Genomic DNA, 18,905 nt, shown 5'->3' on the forward strand with positions numbered 1-18,905 from the left:
TCTGGAATACTCATACTTCTCAATGTTGTCCATAGCTTGTCATGATCCACACAATCAAAAGCCTTCGTGTAGTCAATAAAGCACAGGTAAACATCCTTCTGGTATTCTCTGCTTTCAGTCAAGAGTATAATGGGTTCAAATTAGCTGCAGCTTCCTCCTCCCTTTTCATGTCTCATTTGTCTTCATTACTCTTAACCACTGTCTGAGGTTATATTCTCATTTGTTCATTGTTTATTGGTAATACACCTCAGTGAACAAGGAAGACCATAGAAGAATTGATGCTTTTGAGTTATGGTATTGGAGGAGAATATCGAAAGTACCATGGACTGCCAAAAGAACCAATAGATCCGTTTTGGAAGAAATGCAGCCAGAGTGCTCCTTGGAGGCCAGGATAGCCAAACTTCGTCTCTCATACTTCGGACATATTGTCAGGAGGGACCAGTCACTGGAGAAGGATATCATGTTTGGCAAGGTGGAGGGACCGAGAAAAAGCGGAAGACCCCCCAACGAGGTGGACTGACCAAGTGGCAGCATCGATGGACTCAAGCCTGGCAGCAGTAGTGAGGTTGGCCTGGGATCCAGCACTGTTTCCATCTGCTGTGCACAAGGTCGCTCTGAGTTGGTGTCTACTCGATGGCACCTAACAACAACATAGTATATGCTCCATGAGAACAAGGATCTTCACTATTTTTATATTCTTATTCCCACATCCTGAGACAGCAAACACACAGATATGGGATTAAATAAATCTCAGCTCTGTTTTTGAGCAATTTACTTCACTTTTCTGGGCCTAATTTTCCTCAGCTATGTTGTTGTTGTTATGTGCTGTGGAGTCGATTCCAACTCACAGTGACCCTGTACACAGTTTCCGAGGCTGTACATCTTTACGAGAGCAGAACGCCTCATTTTTCTCCCGCGGAACCGCTGGTAGTTTCGAACTGCTGACCCTGTGGCTCACAGCCCGATTCGTAACCACTACGCTACAGCAGAAATCCGCATCTTTCTCCCGTGGAACAGCTGGTAGTTTCGAACTGCTGACTGTGAGATTAGCAGACCGATTGGTAACCGCTACACTACCAGAGCTTCTTTTTCCTCAACTATAAAATGGGAATAAATAATGCTACCTGAAAGAGTAGTCTTGAAGGTTAAAAGGGACAAAGTTTGTAAAAGTACAACGTCTTTTGTAGAGGCAGTAAGAGGACCGTCTTTTCCCAGTCACACATGTTTAAGATATTTAGTGAATCAAATGAGGCCCTTACCTCCCGTCTACATATTCCCCGATATATTTGCTCCCGGTGTACTGCATAGCTCCTGCTTCTAGCCTTCGCGGGTTGGGAACCTCAGTCTTAGTGTACTCGTCTTCACTATGACAACCAGAAAGAATGGGTGGAGCCTACTTAAAGCCCCTCCTACTAGAGTACGCCGACTTTCATGGTATTGCGCACGCTCTGTCACCAGTGGTTGGGTTGAGCACTGCGCCTGCGTGCCCCAGACGCATGCGTAGTCGCTGCTTGGCCCTCACGGCCGCTGGTAAGGGGAGTTCAAGGAGACCGGGACGAGGTTAGTGAGGGTACCTCGTCTGGGTCCGGGTTACAGCCATCATGCCGGGAATAGTGGAGCTGCCCACTCTGGAGGAGCTGAAAGTGCAGGAGGTGAGGCTCGTCAGGTAAACAGGCAAGCAGGACAGTAGGCTGCGGTCTTCCGGGCCAGGGCCCAGCTTTGCATTGCCTCAGCCGACCTTGCGTCCCGCATTTCCAAACCTTTGACCCCCCTACACATATACTGGTAGAGATCCCCTCCACAGTTCCGGGAATCCCTGCCAACCCTCCCCCCACCCGACTCCCCGATTTCCATCCAGCCGTGGTTGTAGAACTCCCACTACCGACCTTGCGACCTGTCTCTTTCCGTGAATAACAGTGCTTTTACCTCCAGCCAAGCGCTTTACAGCCCCTGAGACAGTCACCCAAAGAATTGTCGTTGGTGCGGTAACCTAGGCTCTGAGTGCATGGGAGTGGAGCGAGGGAGCTGCACATAAAGAGGTGGTGCTCGGAATTGCATTTGCCATTAGCCTTGGGATATTTAGTGAACAAATGAGGCCCTTACCTCCCGTTTACATACTCCCCATGTGTTTGCTCCCCGTGTACTGCCTGGCTCCTACTTCTAGCTTCTAGGTAGTTCAATGTGCACATGCAGTGGAAATGAGAGGCATAGCCCCTACTCTCATAGGCTTTATGATCTAATAATACACAGAAAGAGGCAATCACAGTACTGTGCTGTGTAGTGTACTCTAAGCGAAGTAAAGGTAGTATAATTATAAACAACATTTTCAAATCTTTACTAGATGCCAAGCAGGATGTGAATGTCGTTCCATGTATGAATTCATTAAATCTTCACAGCAACTCTAGGAAATAAGATGGATCGCTGCATATCATGGTTAAAGAAACAGACCTGACAGTAGAAACGGATTGGCTCAAGGTCACATAGCTAGTAAGTGGTAGAGCTGCAACTGGGGGAACTCAGCTTGATTTAAAACCTGTACTTTTAAACCACTGTGCCATTGAGTTCATTCCGACTCATAGTGACCCAAAAGGACAGACTAGAACTGCCCCAAAGGGTTTCCAAAGCTATACTTTTTAAGGAAGCAGACAGCGACAGTTTTCTCCCTCCATCAGTTGTTGAGTTTGAACCACTGAACTTTTGGTTAGCACTGGAGTGCATGCGTAACTACTGCATCACTGCGGCTCCTTTGAACTATTATTTTGTTGTTGGTGTGTGCTGTCATGTTGGTCCCAATTCATAGTGACCCAGTGTAGGGTTTCCAAGAAGTGGCTGGTAGGTTTGATTTGCCTTCCTTGCAGTTAGCAGTCCTGTGCTTTGCTTACAGCACAACACCAGGACCCCTTTAAACTACTATGTTGTTGTTTAGTGCCATCGAGTTGGTTCTGACTCATAGTGACCCTGATGAATATGAATTGCTGACCTTGTGGTTCCAACCAGTCTTGAGGTCCAGTGCTTTATCCTATAGTGCCACACCGGGACTCCTAAACTACTATTTTTTTGTTAAGTGCTGTTGAGTCAGTTTTGACTTGTAGCAACCCTGTGTAGGGTTTCTGAGGAGCGACTGGTGTATTTGAACTGCTGATCTTGTGGTTTGCAGTCCATTGCTTATCCCACAGTGCCATACCAGGAGTCATGAACTACTATTGTTGTTGTTGTTAAGTGTTGTTCAGTCGGTTCCAACTCAGAGCGACCCAGTATAGGGTTTCCAAGAGGGACTGGTGAGTTTGAACCACTGACCTTGTGGTTCAAACCGACCTTGAAGTCCTGTACCTATCCTACAGGGCCACACCAGAAGTTCATAAACAACTACTATAGTGTAGGCAAAAGCCCAAAAGAGTGAAAAAGCTGAACAGAACTTGTTTATTTATGGAGCCAACTGCTGTTTGATGTGACCCTCCTGTTGATGTAGATAAAGCATAAGGCTCTGAGCCTAGAGGGCTACCTTGGTCTGAGGGCTGGAAAGTAATGTCTTCAAGACCAGACTGGGCAGTTTGAACTCTGCCCTGTGAGTGAGAGGTGGCAGGTGTTAAAGGTGAGGAGTCTCATGGCAGCTCTGCACTGAGGAAAAGGGAGGACAAGACTAAAGATTATGTGCCAGAAATCATTTACCAGATGGCAGTAAGTTTTATATACATTACCTCATTTAATCTTCTTAATCACTTTGGGAATGGTTGATTGGTTACTTGCTGTGGAGTTGGTTCAGACTCACAGCAATCCTGCATAGGGATTCCAAGGCTGTAAGTCTTTACCGGAGCAGAGACCCTCATCTTTCTTCGGTGGAACAGCTGGTAGTTTCGAACTGCTGACCTTGCGGTTCCCAGCCCGATTCGTAACCTCTACGCTACCAGAGCTCCTTGCAGCTCCCTCATTTGTTCCATTTGCTTTAGCATCTCTACACTGGAGAACAAATTTCAGTGTCTCTTCTGACATCCATTTTGACCTTTTCCTTCTTTCTTGTCTTCTCACTGACTTTTTGCTTTCTTCATGTATGATGTTCTTGATGTCATCCCACAACTCTTCTGGTCTTCAGTCTTTAGTGTTTAATATATCAAATTTGTTCTTCAGATGATCTCTAAATTCAGGTGGGATATATTCAAAGTCATATTTTGGCTCTCGTGGACTTGTTTTCATTTCCTTAAGCTTCAGTTTGAATTTGCATATGAGTAATTGATGGTCTGTTCCACAATCTGCCCCCGGCCTTGTTTTCACTGATGATATGGAGCTTTTACATTGTCTCTTTCCGCAGATGTAGTCAATTTGATTTCTATGTATTCCATCTGGCGAGGTCCATGTGTATAGTCGTCCCTTATGCTGTCTAAAGAAGGTATTTGAAATGAAGAAATACACTACCATAGCAACTAGTATTTTCCTGAGATGAAGAAATTATTAGCTGAATTCAAGAACTTTAATAAAATGACATTTACTGAGAGGCTGAAGGGGGTCAGTGCTGCTGTGGACTGTCATTCTTTTATTTCCCATCCTACCATGAAGCTGGGTTAACCTTAAAGCCGTCCTTGTTGAAACACACTTTATTTGGTCCAAACAGCTAAGGTTCATCTTCATGCAACTATTCTCTATTGGGTATAAATTTGCCTATAGGACCACTCACACAGGTGAATTGAGAAACAGATAATTATATAAAAAGAAATAAAATACAAGACTCAGTATGAATAAGTGTTGTGAAAGAGGGACAGACATGGTTTAAGAGTACTATCTAAAGTTGGATCTAAATTCAAGACCTGATTGCTATGTTTATCACCTTCATTTTGTTGTTGTTAGGTACCATCAAGTTGGTTTCGACTCATAGTGACCCTACATACAACAGAATGAAACAGTGTCCAGTCCTGCTGCATCTGTATAATTGTTAAGTTTAAGCCCATTGTTTCAGTAACTGTGTCAGCCCATCTCTTTTTAACTGACTCTCCACTTTACAAAGTATGGTGATCATTCCTGACAAGAAGATACAAAGTCTCTTCTAAGGAGCATTCTGGCTGTACTTCTTCCAACACAGATTTGTTCTTCTGGCAGTCCATGGTACTTTCAGTATTTTTCTCTTAACACTCTGACTCAAATGTATCTATGCTTCTGTGGTCTTACCTTTTTCACTGTCCAACTTTCACACGCATATGAAGCTGTTGAAAATACAAAGGTGCACACACCTTAGTCCTCAGAGTGATATCTTTGCTCCTTAACCTTTTATAGAGGTCTTGTGCAGCACATTTGCCTAATGCAATATGTCCTTTGATTTCTTGACTACTGCTTCCATGAGTGTTGATTATGGATCCAAACAAAATGAAGCCTTTGACAACTTCAATCTTTTCTCCATTTATATGGATGGTATTTATTTGTCCAGTGGTGAGGATTTTTCTTTTCTTTACATTGAGGTGCAACCCACAATGAAGGTTGTAGTGTTTGATCTTCATTGGTATTTTAAATCCTTTTTACTTCCAGCAAGCTTCTCAGATTATTTGCTCAGCATACATATTAAATAAGTATGGTGAAAGGATACAATCCTGGCACACACCTTTCCTGATTTTAAACCATTAGGTGTTCCCTTGTTCCAAGACTACCTTTTGGTCGATGTACAGGTTCCTTATGAGCACAATTAAGTCTTCTCAGATTCCCATTCTTCACAGTGCTATCCATAGCTTGTTATGATCCACACAATAGAATGCCTTTACGTAGTCAATAAAGTACATGTGAACATTTTTCTGGCATTCTCTGCTTTCAGCCAATATCCATCTGGTGTCAGTAGTGATATCCCTTGTTCCACATCCTCTTCTGTATCTGATTGGCATTTCTAGTAAGTCCATGTCAATGTACTGCTACAGTTGTTTTTAAATTCTCTTGAGCAGAATTTTACTTGCATGTGATATGAATGATATTGTTTGATGATTTCTGCAGTCTGTTGGGTCCATTCTTTGGAATGGACACAAAGATTGATCTCTTTGAATCCGCTGGCCAGGTAGTTGTCTTCCAGATTTCTTGGCATAGATGAGTGAGTGTTGAAACATTTCAATTTGTATTCTGCCAATTCCTGGAGGCTTGTTTTCACTAATAGCTTCAGTTTTTCCTGTCAATTCCTGGAGAATAGTTTTTCGCTAATACATTCCAATCACCAGTAATTATCTTGATTGCATTTTTAAAATCAATTTTAGACTAAAGATGGTAGAATTCTTCAATTTCATCACCACTGGCTTTAATGGTTGATGCATAAATTTGAATAATAGTGATATTAATTAGTCTTCCTTATAGGCATATGGATATTATCCTATGTTGATCTTGAAATGCTGTTTTTGACGAAAAATACGACTCCATTCCTCTTTAGTTTGTCACTCCTGGCATAGTAACCACATGATTGTTTGATTCAAAATGGCTAATACCAGTCCATTTCAGTTCACTAATATCTAGAATTTAGGTCTTTGTGTGTTTTGTTTCTTTTTTGATGACTTCCACTTTTCGTTGATTCATACTTCGTACATTACATTCCACATTCTAATTATTTATGGATGTTTGCAGCTGTTTTTTTGTTTTTGTTTTTTTTTTTAATTTTTGAGTTTTGCCCCATCAGCAAATGGAGGTCCTGAAAGCTTTGTTCCATCCACATCATGAAGGTCAATTCTACTTTGAGAGTCAGGTCTTCCACAGTTGTATTTTTGAATTCCCTCCAACCTGAAAGGCTCGTCTTCCATCATCACCATATCAGATAATGTCCCAATGTTGTTCATAAGGCTTTTTGGAGGCTAACCTTTCAGAAGTGGTTTGCCTTTCCTTCTTCCCAGTCTGTTTTAGTCTGGAAGCTCAGTTGAAACCTGTCCTCCTTGAGTGACTTGCTGATATTTAAAATGCTGGTGGCATAACTTTCAGATTCACAACAGCACACAAGACATCCCAGTACAACAACAAAGTGGTGGCCACTTTGATTAGCTAATTTAAACCTTTACAGAGATAGATGTTTTAGTTTTAAGATGAGGTGATAAAGGGAACAGAGAAAGCACATCTGTGCATAATGTAAGATTTGACTAAATGGCATTTGAAGAATGACATTTATGGACAGAGATGGAGAGGAGAGTTTTCTAAGTGGAGGGTACGATCTGAGCAAAAGTAAGGATCTGTGAAACTGCAGGGACCAAAATAACAGTTCAGTGTTTTCAAAGAACAGCAAATAGTCCCATTTGAAGTGTTTGGGTAAGAAGGCTGGAAAGCTTGCACCCAGAAAATGTTGAATACCAAGTAAAAAGTTTATTTTTAAGCCGGACTCTTTTGAGGGTTTTGTTGCGATTTATTTTAATAGCAGTGTAAAATAGTTATTGTATTTTAGAAGATCGTCTAGCAGCTCTGAAGAATGGAATGAAGAAGGAAAAGAAGCACAATGAAACTGTTGAGTAATTGAGGACGAGATCAATGACCCCAACATAATTGATGACTGTACTTCCAGAGAGGAAAGATGACTATATCTAGAGCGATCAACTTTAGCAATGGGTGAGATATTGGCAGCAGGAAAGGGAGAGGAGTCAGTGTCAGATTTGTCCGTACAATGGGGGAAGTTAGAGGAGAGCAGTTTTGAGGGCAAATTGAATACAGTTTGGAATTCATCGAAATTTAAGTTGTGGCATATCCCCTGTGGGAAAAGTAGTCAGAAGTTTAAGGCTTCTGACTACTAGAAAATTGTAGGATAAATTGAGTAAGAATAAGTTAGTATTTATGATGTACTGTATACTAGGTATAGGACTCCTGGTATGGCGTTATAGGATAAGCACTGGACTGCATCACAGAGTCAATGGTTCAAGCCCACCAGCTGCTGAACTTGATGTCACTTAACAACAACAACATGTGATGCACTAGGAAAGGAGCCCTGACAGCACAGTTGGGCAGCTACTAACTGCAAAGTCAGTGGTTTAAACCCAGCAGCTGCTCTGCAGAAGAGAGATGAGGTTGTCTGCTCCCGTAAAGAGTTACAGTATCCGAAACCCTAGGGAGCAGTTCTACTCTATCCTATAGGTCAGCAGTTCAAATCCACCATATGAGACTTTCTGCTCCTGTAAAGATTTACAACCTTGGAAACCCCATGCGGAGTTGCTATGAGTTGGAATCCGCTTGATGTCAGTGAGTTTGGTTTGGATAGTGTGTGAATCAATTACTTCATCTTTCCTTGCCTTCTGTTTTACTAAGCTGGATAAAGAGCTCAGAAATAGATTTTGTAGACTTTTCTCTTATAAATGTAAAAATTATTAATAAATGTGAATCGTATCCATTAGTGTATTAAGTAAAGCATAATCACTATGACAGATTTAAACTTTGCTTTAGAAATGTAATAGGTCAGCTTTGGAAACTCTGTTAATAGTCTGTTGCATTTATAGATTAATGAAAAATAATTCTGAAAACTTCAGTCTTTCTTGGTAGTTTTAACAAAACCAATTAGGATTAGAAAGAAACTTCTTTAACAAGGTTAAGACTATGTCTTAGATACCACCAGAAGATAACATACCTAACAGTGCTTTAAAGTTTAGAACAAGACATGGATGCATACTGTAATTGCTGTTAATCTGTGTTTGCCCTGGAGGTTTTGGTCAGAGCAATAGGATAGGAAAAGAGAAGATATAAAAATCAGAAAGGAAAAGAAACAGTTACTGTTTGTACAGTTTTTTAGTGAATACTGAATTTTGTATCAGAATTGACAGGGCTTTAGTAAGATAACATGAGAGAATATACAACTTGTGCAAACAGTAACCAAATGGAAAATTTAATAGAAAAAGTATCCTGCTTCAATAGTATCAGAAATGCCTAGTATAGGTCTCTGTTGTAAATAAAACTTCCTGCTCTCTTGGAGAAGGCAATGAAGCAGTAAGTGAAAGACATAGAAGATACTTATATTGTGATAAGTACCATGAAAAAAACAAACTGGTATAGTGGACTAGAGTGACCACTGCTGCTTTCTTAATATAAGATGATTAGGGAAAGACAAAATCTAAGCAGAGATTTGAAATGATAAAAATGTCCATTCCCCCTTCATTTAATGTATAATTAAATTCAGAACCATTCCAGTGTATCTGTTCATTTGGAAGACTAGCCCAGGTGATTTTAGAAAGGAAGAATAATGAGAATGTCTTAACTAAAGTGTTCTGTTAAAGCCACAGTAATTAAAACATACGACTGGCATAGGAATAGGTAGTGGAGAAAAGAGCCCCTTAGGACCCTTGCTGCAGCAGATACTAGATAGGACTCAGACTATGTGCAGTGCCCTGTGAGCTAGCTGTAATTAGTAATACAATCCAAGCAAGTGTATTGGAATGCAAGTGCAGGAGACTGGTATAGTTATAGGGGTGGATGTCCTTGGGTATGTTCCAGGTTATGGAGCAGTCACTAGAAAGGATGGCATGTTGGGCAAGGTGGAGGTCAGTGGAAACAAAGAAAACCCTCCATAGAGTGATGCGGTTGTTGTATAATCCTTGGTGTGGTCTCAGCCATACCAAAGATTGTGAGGATGGCAGAGGGCCAGGCATTGTTTCACTCTGTTACACCTGGGGTCTCCATGAGTCAGCCAGCTCAACAGCAACATAATTTTTTTAAATTGACACCTTTTAATACTTAACAGTTAGTAATAAATTGCTGGACACAGTGCTTTTGCTGATCCCTCTAGTCTAAGGACTTTATATATATTCTTATATTGTTGTTTTTAATTCCTGCAGAGGAGACAGATGAAAGCTCTCAGAGCTGATTCCGTCCCCTATATCACAGAAACTTCTGTTTCCTTTCTGGGATCCACTCATATCATAAGGATCTAAGGATTCCATTAGGACTTCCATCTCCTCACCTCTACAGTTGGGATAGTAGTATTAATTTGGAGTCACTGGGTGGTACAAACAGTTACTGTGTTCAGCTGCTAACCGAAAAGTTGGTTAGAGGCCCCCCAGAGGTGTCTTGGAAGAAAGGCCTGGCGATCTACTTTTTAAAATTTAGTCATTGAAATCCCTGTGAAGTACTGTTCTTCTTTGACAGACATAGAATTGACATGAGTTAGAATCGATTCAATAACAACTGTTTGTTTTGCATTGTTTTGAGTATCAGTTTGATGAGCTTCTTTGCAGATGAAGAGGATGCTGTATGTGAAAGAGCTTTGTGATCTGTAAATACTGTAGATCATCAGGATTATTATGGGAGCCCCCCTGTCTTAAGTGTTCTTGGTAAAGTCAGAACAATACTACCTTTGTGTTCCCTCTGTTTTGATCAGTAGGAAGTCAAGTTGGGAAAGTGATATTCTGGTTCACCTGGTCTGTGGTCTTTCTCCATTTGTTCCTTTCCAGGTGAAAGTCAGTTCTGCTGTCCTTAAAGCTGCAGCTCACCACTATGGTGCTCAGTGCGACAAGGCCAACAAGGAGTTCATGCTCTGCCGCTGGGAGGAGAAAGATCCAAGGCGGTGTTTAGAGGAAGGCAAGCTTGTCAACAAGTGTGCTTTGGACTTCTTTAGGTAAAAATCTTTTGACATTAATGCCTGTGTGCTTGAAACATCAAGGTGTACATATCTATGAACATTCAGCTGATTATTAAATGGAAAGAAAAATTTAGTAAGAAGTACGTAGATTTTGAAATCTGATAGACCAATGTAAGTATTCAATAAGCAATGTAGTTCATTTGGGTTTATTTATTTGGTTAATTGGCAAGTTGTTTTATCACGTGAATCTCAATTTTCAAATGTGTAAAGTAATACCTAACATATTATAGCTGTGAAAAAAATTGAGAATCACAGTGTGTTAGCAGGAATTTACTAGATGCATTACTAGATTGTTACCATTATTGTTGCTACAGAACACACAATTATGATGGAAAGAAAATGGTGCTCAAAGTCAAGTTTTTGGCTAAGCCACTGTGCTTGATTAAGGAGCTGTGGAAGCATAGTGGTTATGAAGTGGATTGATAACCTCAAGGTCAGCTAGTTCGAAACTACCAGTGGTTCTATGGGAGAAAGATGAGGCTTTCTGCTCCCCTAAAGATTAAAGCCTCAAAAACTTTACACAGGGTCGCTATGAGCCAGAACCAACTCCATGGCACACCACCATTGTGCTTGATTACTTTTAAGTGGAAAACTTAACCTAAATTATATAATTATAGAAATATCTGTTGAAACTGTATTAAGAAGGGTCAGAAACTCAACTCAAAGGGAGTTGACTCATGTGACTATAAAGTCCAGAAATAGAAGTGTCATCAGGCAGTACTGGATCCAAGGGCTTAAATAATTTCACAACTACTTGGTGTCTTTTTGTCTCTCCTACTCTTCACTTAACTTTGGTAGCGTAGTGGTTACGAATCAGGCTGCTAATCTCAAGGTTGGCGGTTTGAAACTACCAGCTGTTCCGAGGGAGAAAGAGGAGGCTTTTTGCTACCGTAAAGATTTATAGCCTCTGAAACCCTATACAGGGTCACTATGAGTCAGAACTGACTCCACAGCATATAACAACAACAACAACAGCAACAACTCTCCACTTAAGCTCTTAGTGCTGCTTTTCTTTCTTGATCTCATTTTCAAAGACACTCTGACTTTAATGTAGCAGAAGCACCACTAAGTTAGCAAACCTAGACACAGAGTGCCTGCGGACTTCCCAGGACTGAGTCTGATTTGCCTGGCTGCTTGACTTCATATGCTTATCTTTTTTTTAAGCAGCTGTGTTTCAAATTCTCGAAGGGTCTGGCTGGACGGGCCTGAGGTAGAGTTAGTTTCAAATCACATTGCTAAGAGATAGAAGGAGTTCTTCCCCAAAGGAAACCAGCTGCTCTGCGGGAGAAATATGAAGCTTTCTGCTCCTGTAAAGATTTACAGCCTCGGAAACTCTGTACAGGGTCACTATGAGTCGGAACCGACTCCATGGCACATAACAACAACAAGGCATTGTTGTGATGGCTGGGTAGGCCAAACCCACCGGCGGAAAATCAGATTGCTTAGCACAGAGATGTTTTCCCTTTTTTCTTGCTTCTGCTGTTGTCTATACACAAAGGTATCTTTATGCTACAGTCAGAGAGTGTGTACATTGTAAAATTCATCTTGTATTTGACACTGCTGGGGACACTGTTGGTATATAGTCTTTCTCATTTTCACAGCTATGTAATAGTCTACCAGTGGATAACATAATGTACCTGATCAGTTTTGTACTGTTTTAGATACATCTGCAGTGATTACCTTTGTGTGTAGCTGTTTTCACCTTTTGATTAATTCCTTGGCATACATTTCCAGCAGTGAAATTATTCTATGAAAAGCTTTTGAAGTTTTACTTAGGATTCTTGAACTCGGTTGTCTTTTAAAAAAAAAAAAGAGTTGGGTCAGTTCTTGCTGTCCTCTGCACTGCATCCTGATATCATAGCCTCATCAGTTTTGCATGTTGCTTAAATACCTGACTTGTACAAAATAGGATCTAGTCTAGCTTGAATATATATCGATTTGATTGTTAGTAAGGTTTATTTATTTATTTATTTTTAATTTCTTTTCTAAGCAAAGCTCTTTCCTGTTGGACCCCAGGGTTTGTTGTTGTTAAGTGCTGTCGAGTCGACTCTGACCCATAGCAATGCTGTATAGGGTTTCCAAGGAGCAGCTGGTGAGCTTAACTGCCGAATTTGCAGTCTAGTACATTAACCCACAGCACCACACCAGGACATTTAAATGGGAAATATTGAGATATGACAAACTCCTAAGGTACCTAGCTGTCTCCATGAGAGGAAGTTCGCACTGCTGAAGCTGTTGGTGCAGATGTTAGTACGTAATTGTCTGTGGGTCTGGGTGCTGGAGTAGCAGGGTCCAGAACAAGGACCTTAATACTGGAGTAGTGATTTGCAGGCCTGTTTATGCTGCAGCATATTGGAAATATTAGCTCACCACCAGAATGACTCTCAGGTAGAGGTCAGCTGGGTGCAGGTTTGTGTACGATGGAAATCCAGGTCATTGAGGTTAGAGAGATAATTCACAAAAGCTCCATAAGACTTTGCTCTTCCTTCTTCCTTCCTGGTGTTTCTCTCCTCCCACTCCTTTCTACGGGTAAGATGGTGTGTAGAATGCCTGGAAGGGCATACAAAGAACTGGTGACATTGCTGCTCCTAGAAAGGGAACTGAGTAGATGGAGGACAGGAATGGAAAGCAGATTTTTTTTTTTTTATTATGTAATAACTCTTAGCCCCTCCCCCCCCAATTGTGTGTGTGTTTCTGAAGCAGATGTCTTATTTTATTTTAGGTTAACATGAGAGTACAAATTGCCCTAACTATAATGTTTAACTCAGTTTTATCCATATTGACTTCCCATTTTCAAGAATTATCATTTGAAATGACAAATCAAAATGCAACTTGAAAAACACACAACCTTTTTATTCTGATTTGGGTGAAAGTTTACAGAGCAAATTTGTTTAACAATTCATACACACTTTAATTCATATTTATTGTGATTCTTACAATGTTCCAGCACTCTCTCCACTTCCTCCCTGTGCTTCCTAGTTCCATTCCATTTGGAACCAGTAAGCATTTCCCTTCTCTCTTATTCTTTCCTGCCTTCTGAGCTTTATCCCTGGATAATTGCTGCCTTTTGATCTCATATGGTTGATTGTTCTAAGGAATGCATACATACCTTCCTGGTGTTCACCATACAGGCCTTTCTATCTTTGGCTGAAAGTTGAGCCATAGGATTGCATTCAGTTCCAGTTTTAAAGGGTGTCTAAGGGCTATAGTCTTAGGGGTTCCACTAGTCTGTTCAGACCAGTAAGCCTGATCTTAAGATTCTGAGTCTTATTCCACAGTTGTCTCTCACTCTACCCAGGACCACCTGTTGTGATCCATTTCAGAGCAGTTAGCAATGGTAGCGGGGATACTATCTAATTCTGCCCTCAGTCTTGGTGGTCCAGTAGCCCTTTGGACTAATTGTTCCCTTGTGCCTTTGAATTTCTTCACACTTCTTTGCTCCAAGGAAAAGAGACCCAATGTTGCTGTTAAGTTGGGTTACTGAGAAGCGGCTGGTGAGTTAGGTAATTTTGAACTGTCAACCTTGCTGTTCAAACTAACCTTGTAGTCGAGTGTGGTATCTCACAGCGCCACAGCAGGACTCCTTAAATGTTGTACCTTAAATGGCCTTCACAAGCTCTAAATGCGGCACTTAACAACAACAACAAAGTGTTTAGGGAGTCCTGATGTGATGCTGTAGTATAAGCACTGGACTGCTAATCGCAGGATTGACAGTTCAAACCCCAGTACCTACTCCTCAGGTCATTATGAGTTGACAGCACTTAACAACAACAACAAAAGTGTCTAGAAGGTTCTTGGTGTGACTCTGTAGGATAAGTACTGGGCTGCTAACCAAAAGATCTGCTGTTTGCTGCTGCTTGGAAACCAGCATATACAGGTTTGCTATGAGTTGACACCTGCTGGACAGCACTTAACAACAGTAAGTTCCTTCTTCACTATGCAATATGTACTCTTTTTGTCTTTTCTTCCTTCTTCACTATGCAATATGTACTCTTTTGAGCCTTTTAGAGAAAGAAAAGGTTATGTTGATGTGGTGAGACAGACAGAAAAAGAGAGAGGTTGAAAGTTTTGAATGAGGCTTTGGCCACTTCTCGTACTCTGTCACTCCTCACTGTTTTCCTCTATGAAGTGAATGACTTGGCTTCCTTAGACCATCTCAGGGCTCCTTCCTTCTTCAGACAGTCCAGGAACAATTGCTGTGCGGACGGTGCTGCGGGCTTCCTGGAACGCTGCAAGAAGCCCTCCATATGGTTGCTCCATTGAGGAAGGGCTGCTCGGAATTTCTTCCACCGCCTCTAGTAAGGCTCTTAGACAAAATAATGGGATTTTTTATTTTACAACAATATGCATTTGTTTGATTACTAGCACACTTGAATGGCAAGAGAAGGGAATATCCATTTTACATAAAAATTATTCTTTTGCCAATCATTTTTGATGGTCACAAAATGAATTATTTGCTGTCCTCTTTCTTAAGATAGTATACCAAATATAATTTAACTTAACTTTTTTAGATGACAAGGATTAAATCTTGGCAGTTTGTTTCTTTGCTTATTTTGTTCAGGCATTAATAGAATAAGCTATTTTGAGGCATGTAGAGCAGTTTGGCTTATATATTGAATGACTAGGATCTTCTGCATCTTAGTTAGCGTATTTATTTACTTTTTATAATCCTCTCTCTTTTTTACATCATCTGTCACTCCTGACTTCTGTCAGCATGCCCATGTCCTCCTTTTCTGAATTTGCTGTCCTGATAATCTTTAAAGAAAAGAATAAATAGGCCCCAGTGAGGAGCTTCTCTCTGATGAAGTCCAGGCATCTTACGATACAACATTGGCTTTTCTTTCCTATTTGTTTTTGCTATGTAAAACAATTGGTTTATGTTCCTCAGAAAACTTTTCTTGTTCGCTGATTTTTAAGTTGTCTAGTGCTCTGGTAGGGTTGTTATTGTTGTTAGGTGCCATTGAGCTGGAACTGACCGATAGCGACGATATGCACAGCAGAATGAAACACTGCCTGATCCTGGGCCAACCTCACTGCTGTTGCCACTTGGCCAGTCCATCTCATTGGAGGTTTTCCTCTTTTTCTCTGACCCTCCACCTTAACAAACATGATATCCTTCTCCAGCGCCTGGCCCTCCTGAAAATATGTCTAAATTATGAGAGATGAAGTTTAGCCATCTTGACCTCTAAGGAGCACTCTGGCTGCACTTCTTCCAAAACGGATTTATTGGTTCTTTTGGCAGCCCATGGCACCCTCAGTATTCTCCTCCAGCACCATAGCTCAGAAGCATCAATTCTTGTACAGTCTTCCATATTCACTGTCCAGCTTTTGCATGCATATGAGGTTATTGAAAACACCATGGCTTGGGTCAGGTGCACCTTAGTCCTCAAGCTGACATCTTTGCTCGGTAGCATAGTGGTTACGAATTGGGCTGCTAACCTCAAGGTTGGCAGTTCAAAACTACCAGCTGTGCCACAGGGTAGTTGAGGCTTTCTGCTCCCGTAAAGGTTTACAGCCTCGGAAACCCTGTGCAGGGTCATTATGGGTTGTAACAACAAGTGAAGTAAGAGCATTTATTCCTGTCCCATTAAAAAAGCAAAGAAATCTATTTGAGGTCTGTACCTACTTCTCCCCACCCTGTTTTTCTGTTTGTCAATGTTTTGCAATATGCTAACCCTAACCTATTCCTCTTCTCCAGGCAGATAAAGCGTCACTGTGCGGAGCCTTTTACAGAATATTGGACCTGCATTGATTATTCTGGCCTACAGTTATTTCGTCACTGTCGCAAACAGCAGGCAAAGTTTGATGAGTGTGTGCTGGACAAACTGGGCTGGGTGCGCCCTGACCTAGGAGAACTGTCAAAGGTAAAAAAAAAAAAAAAGCTTGTTGCAATGGTATCACTCAGACTAAGGGCTGGATAATGGCAGGAGTTGAGAAAAGAGTCTCTGGGAGTAGATTTAAGATATCAGAAATCCAAATTTACCAAACAGATTGTGATCATACACAATCCAGAAAGGGGTTTATTTAATAGAAATAATCCTTAAATCAGTCTTGTAGCATGTATAGATTTGTTTTGGTTAATGAGTTAATTACAGAACAGAAATGAGTAGAGGAGGATAAACAGAAGGTTAGAGCCAATGTCAATGAAAAAGCTGCTGAGGTTATTGTGTTGTTGAGTATATAAGAAGATCCAGGCTTTTGTTAGCTTTTTTTGTGAACATAACTAAAGTCTATATGTCATTTTAAAAAGACTTATGCCTATAGTTTAAAATTGAGCACCATGGTTCCATAGGGTAGGCACTGGACTATGAACTACAGGGTTGGCAGTTCGAGCCCACCAGCTGCTCTGTGGGAGAAAGATGAGGCTTTCTACTCCCTCAAAGATTTACAGCCTTGGAAATGCTACACATGTCACTATGAGTTGGAATTGACTCGATGACACTAACAATAACATCTTTTAAAAAGTGTGTTTTCCTAGTTTTTCTTTTATGTATCTTATCTAAGTTGTGATACCACCGTCTATTGAAACATCAGAGCTAGGTACCTGAATGTCTATTCTTCACACCCCTCTCTCACTCCATAGAATCATCAGTTCCTACTGGTTAGCAAGCATCTCCTGGGATGTTCTGCTCTGCTGTTATCTTACTTTCAGACAGGAGTTCTGAACATGGACTACATGGACTCCTGGAAGGGGAGAGTGGATCGTTTGGATTTTAGGAGTCAGTGCATCCTTTGAAACTGAAGAATTTAGGACATGATCACATTTTCACCATTGGAATGATCTGTGTGGAAAAGAAACCTTATGTCACTTTCTTTTTAAAAAACCTTTTAGGAATTCCTGTTGCTTGTAAGATCAAGTATCCTCTCCTTACAAGGCCCGTTATGATCTCACCCATCCCTACTGCTTGTGCCTCATCACTCTCCATTCCCGTGGGGACAGCACTGTAGCAAGATGTGGAGGGGAAATCTCAGGTTTGGGAGCAACACAGATTGGAATCTGAGTCCCACTACTTAATTGCTGTGAGATCTTGTGCAAATTGCATTCCTCTTTTCAGTGGTATTACATCTACAAAAGGTGCTGAGCATGCTTATTTTTCTGTGAAGATCAAGTCACTATACCTTTGTGAACCTATGTCAGGCACAAAAGTCCACAATTAATGTTAATTCCTTCTACTTTGTGTTTTTGCTTTTTATATCTGGAATGATGGTCTTTTCTCTAGATACCTTCTTTTGCTGTACTGAACAAATTAAAAATTAAAAAGTAGTGGAGCTTGTATATTTAACAAAAAAACCTACTTTTTTTGTCTCATTAAAGGAGATTAAGAAGTCATATTATTAAGGCATATTTATTTCTGAATCTTTGTTTTGGCACTGCAAAACTGTAGAATAATAAAAAAAAATATTGCTGTCTTTAACTTTTTAAAAAGTTTATTTCTTTAAGTGGATTATCATTTGTTTTATACTTAAATCCAATACCTAAACTCTTTAGAAAGTGATACTCTGGTGGAGAAAGCCTGTATTGTAGCTTCATTCATTTTGCATGTATGCTTCCGCTGGCTTGCCTTTTCCTGCTCTATTCCCCTGGTGAATTCCCTCTCATTATTCTAGTGTCAGCTTAAGATTTCTTGTCCACTTTGATGTTTCTGATTGTCCTAAGCAGATTTGCTTTCTTTCACCCATAATCATGTCATCCTGACAATAATATTAATAATAATTTATGGAACACCGACATCAGGTATTTTGTGTACCATCATCTCTCATCCAAGTGGGGCTCTAAGAGCTCCATTTTACAAATGAGAAATTGGAGGATAAATAAACAGTCCACAACCGTTTACCTAGTAAATATTTTTAGTACGTACCTCTATTCCTTTTCTTGTGGGGAGATGGTGGAGAAGAGGAAGTTGCTTTATTGCTGTTTCTGTTTAGAAAAGTAATACCTGTCTATTGTGAACAATTCAGAAAAATATGTGGAAGAAAATAGAGATCAGCTTCAGTTTATTATCATGTGGTGACAACTACCAGTAATGTTTGTGTGCATCCTGGTGTGGTGCTGTGGGTTAATGCACCAGACTGCAAAGCCATTTGAACTGCAAGGTCGGTGGTTCAGGTTCACCAGCTGCTCTTCGGAAACCCTATCCAGGGCTGCTATGGGTTGGAACTGACTTGACAGTACTTAACAACAATAGTCTACCTACACCTTTTATAGCCACAATCATTTATCCTTAAATGATTTTTGTTACTTGATAAGTACATTTGAGAAACATTTTTTTACATTTGTTAGATATCTTGAGTTCCTTAAAGGAGCTTAAAATACCAGATGGAGGCATTTGGAAGTACTCTTTTTTTTTTTTAA

The 18,905-nt window shown here is 40.6% G+C and overlaps 1 protein-coding gene across 2 annotated transcripts in view; it reads left to right on the plus strand.

The window, feature by feature from the left end:
* The first annotated feature begins 1,459 nt into the window (after window positions 1-1,459).
* Window positions 1,460-18,905, plus strand: part of NDUFA8 (NADH dehydrogenase (ubiquinone) 1 alpha subcomplex, 8, 19kDa) — a 20,254-nt gene continuing 2,808 nt past the window's right edge. The window contains exons 1-4 of one of the 2 annotated variants that reach the window (XM_006865659.1): window positions 1,460-1,645; window positions 7,988-7,994; window positions 10,365-10,528; window positions 16,251-16,416. In XM_006865659.1, the coding sequence (XP_006865721.1) occupies window positions 1,602-1,645; window positions 7,988-7,994; window positions 10,365-10,528; window positions 16,251-16,416 (381 nt within the window). In that variant the 5' untranslated portion in view covers window positions 1,460-1,601. Of the gene's footprint in view, window positions 1,653-7,987; window positions 7,995-10,364; window positions 10,529-16,250; window positions 16,417-18,905 lie in introns of both variants that reach the window. The other variant, XM_006865660.1, reaches the window with a different exon arrangement.

The sequence above is a fragment of the Chrysochloris asiatica genome, unplaced genomic scaffold, assembly GCF_000296735.1.
Source record: "Chrysochloris asiatica unplaced genomic scaffold, ChrAsi1.0 scaffold00081, whole genome shotgun sequence".
Taxonomy (NCBI): Eukaryota; Metazoa; Chordata; class Mammalia; order Afrosoricida; family Chrysochloridae; genus Chrysochloris; species Chrysochloris asiatica.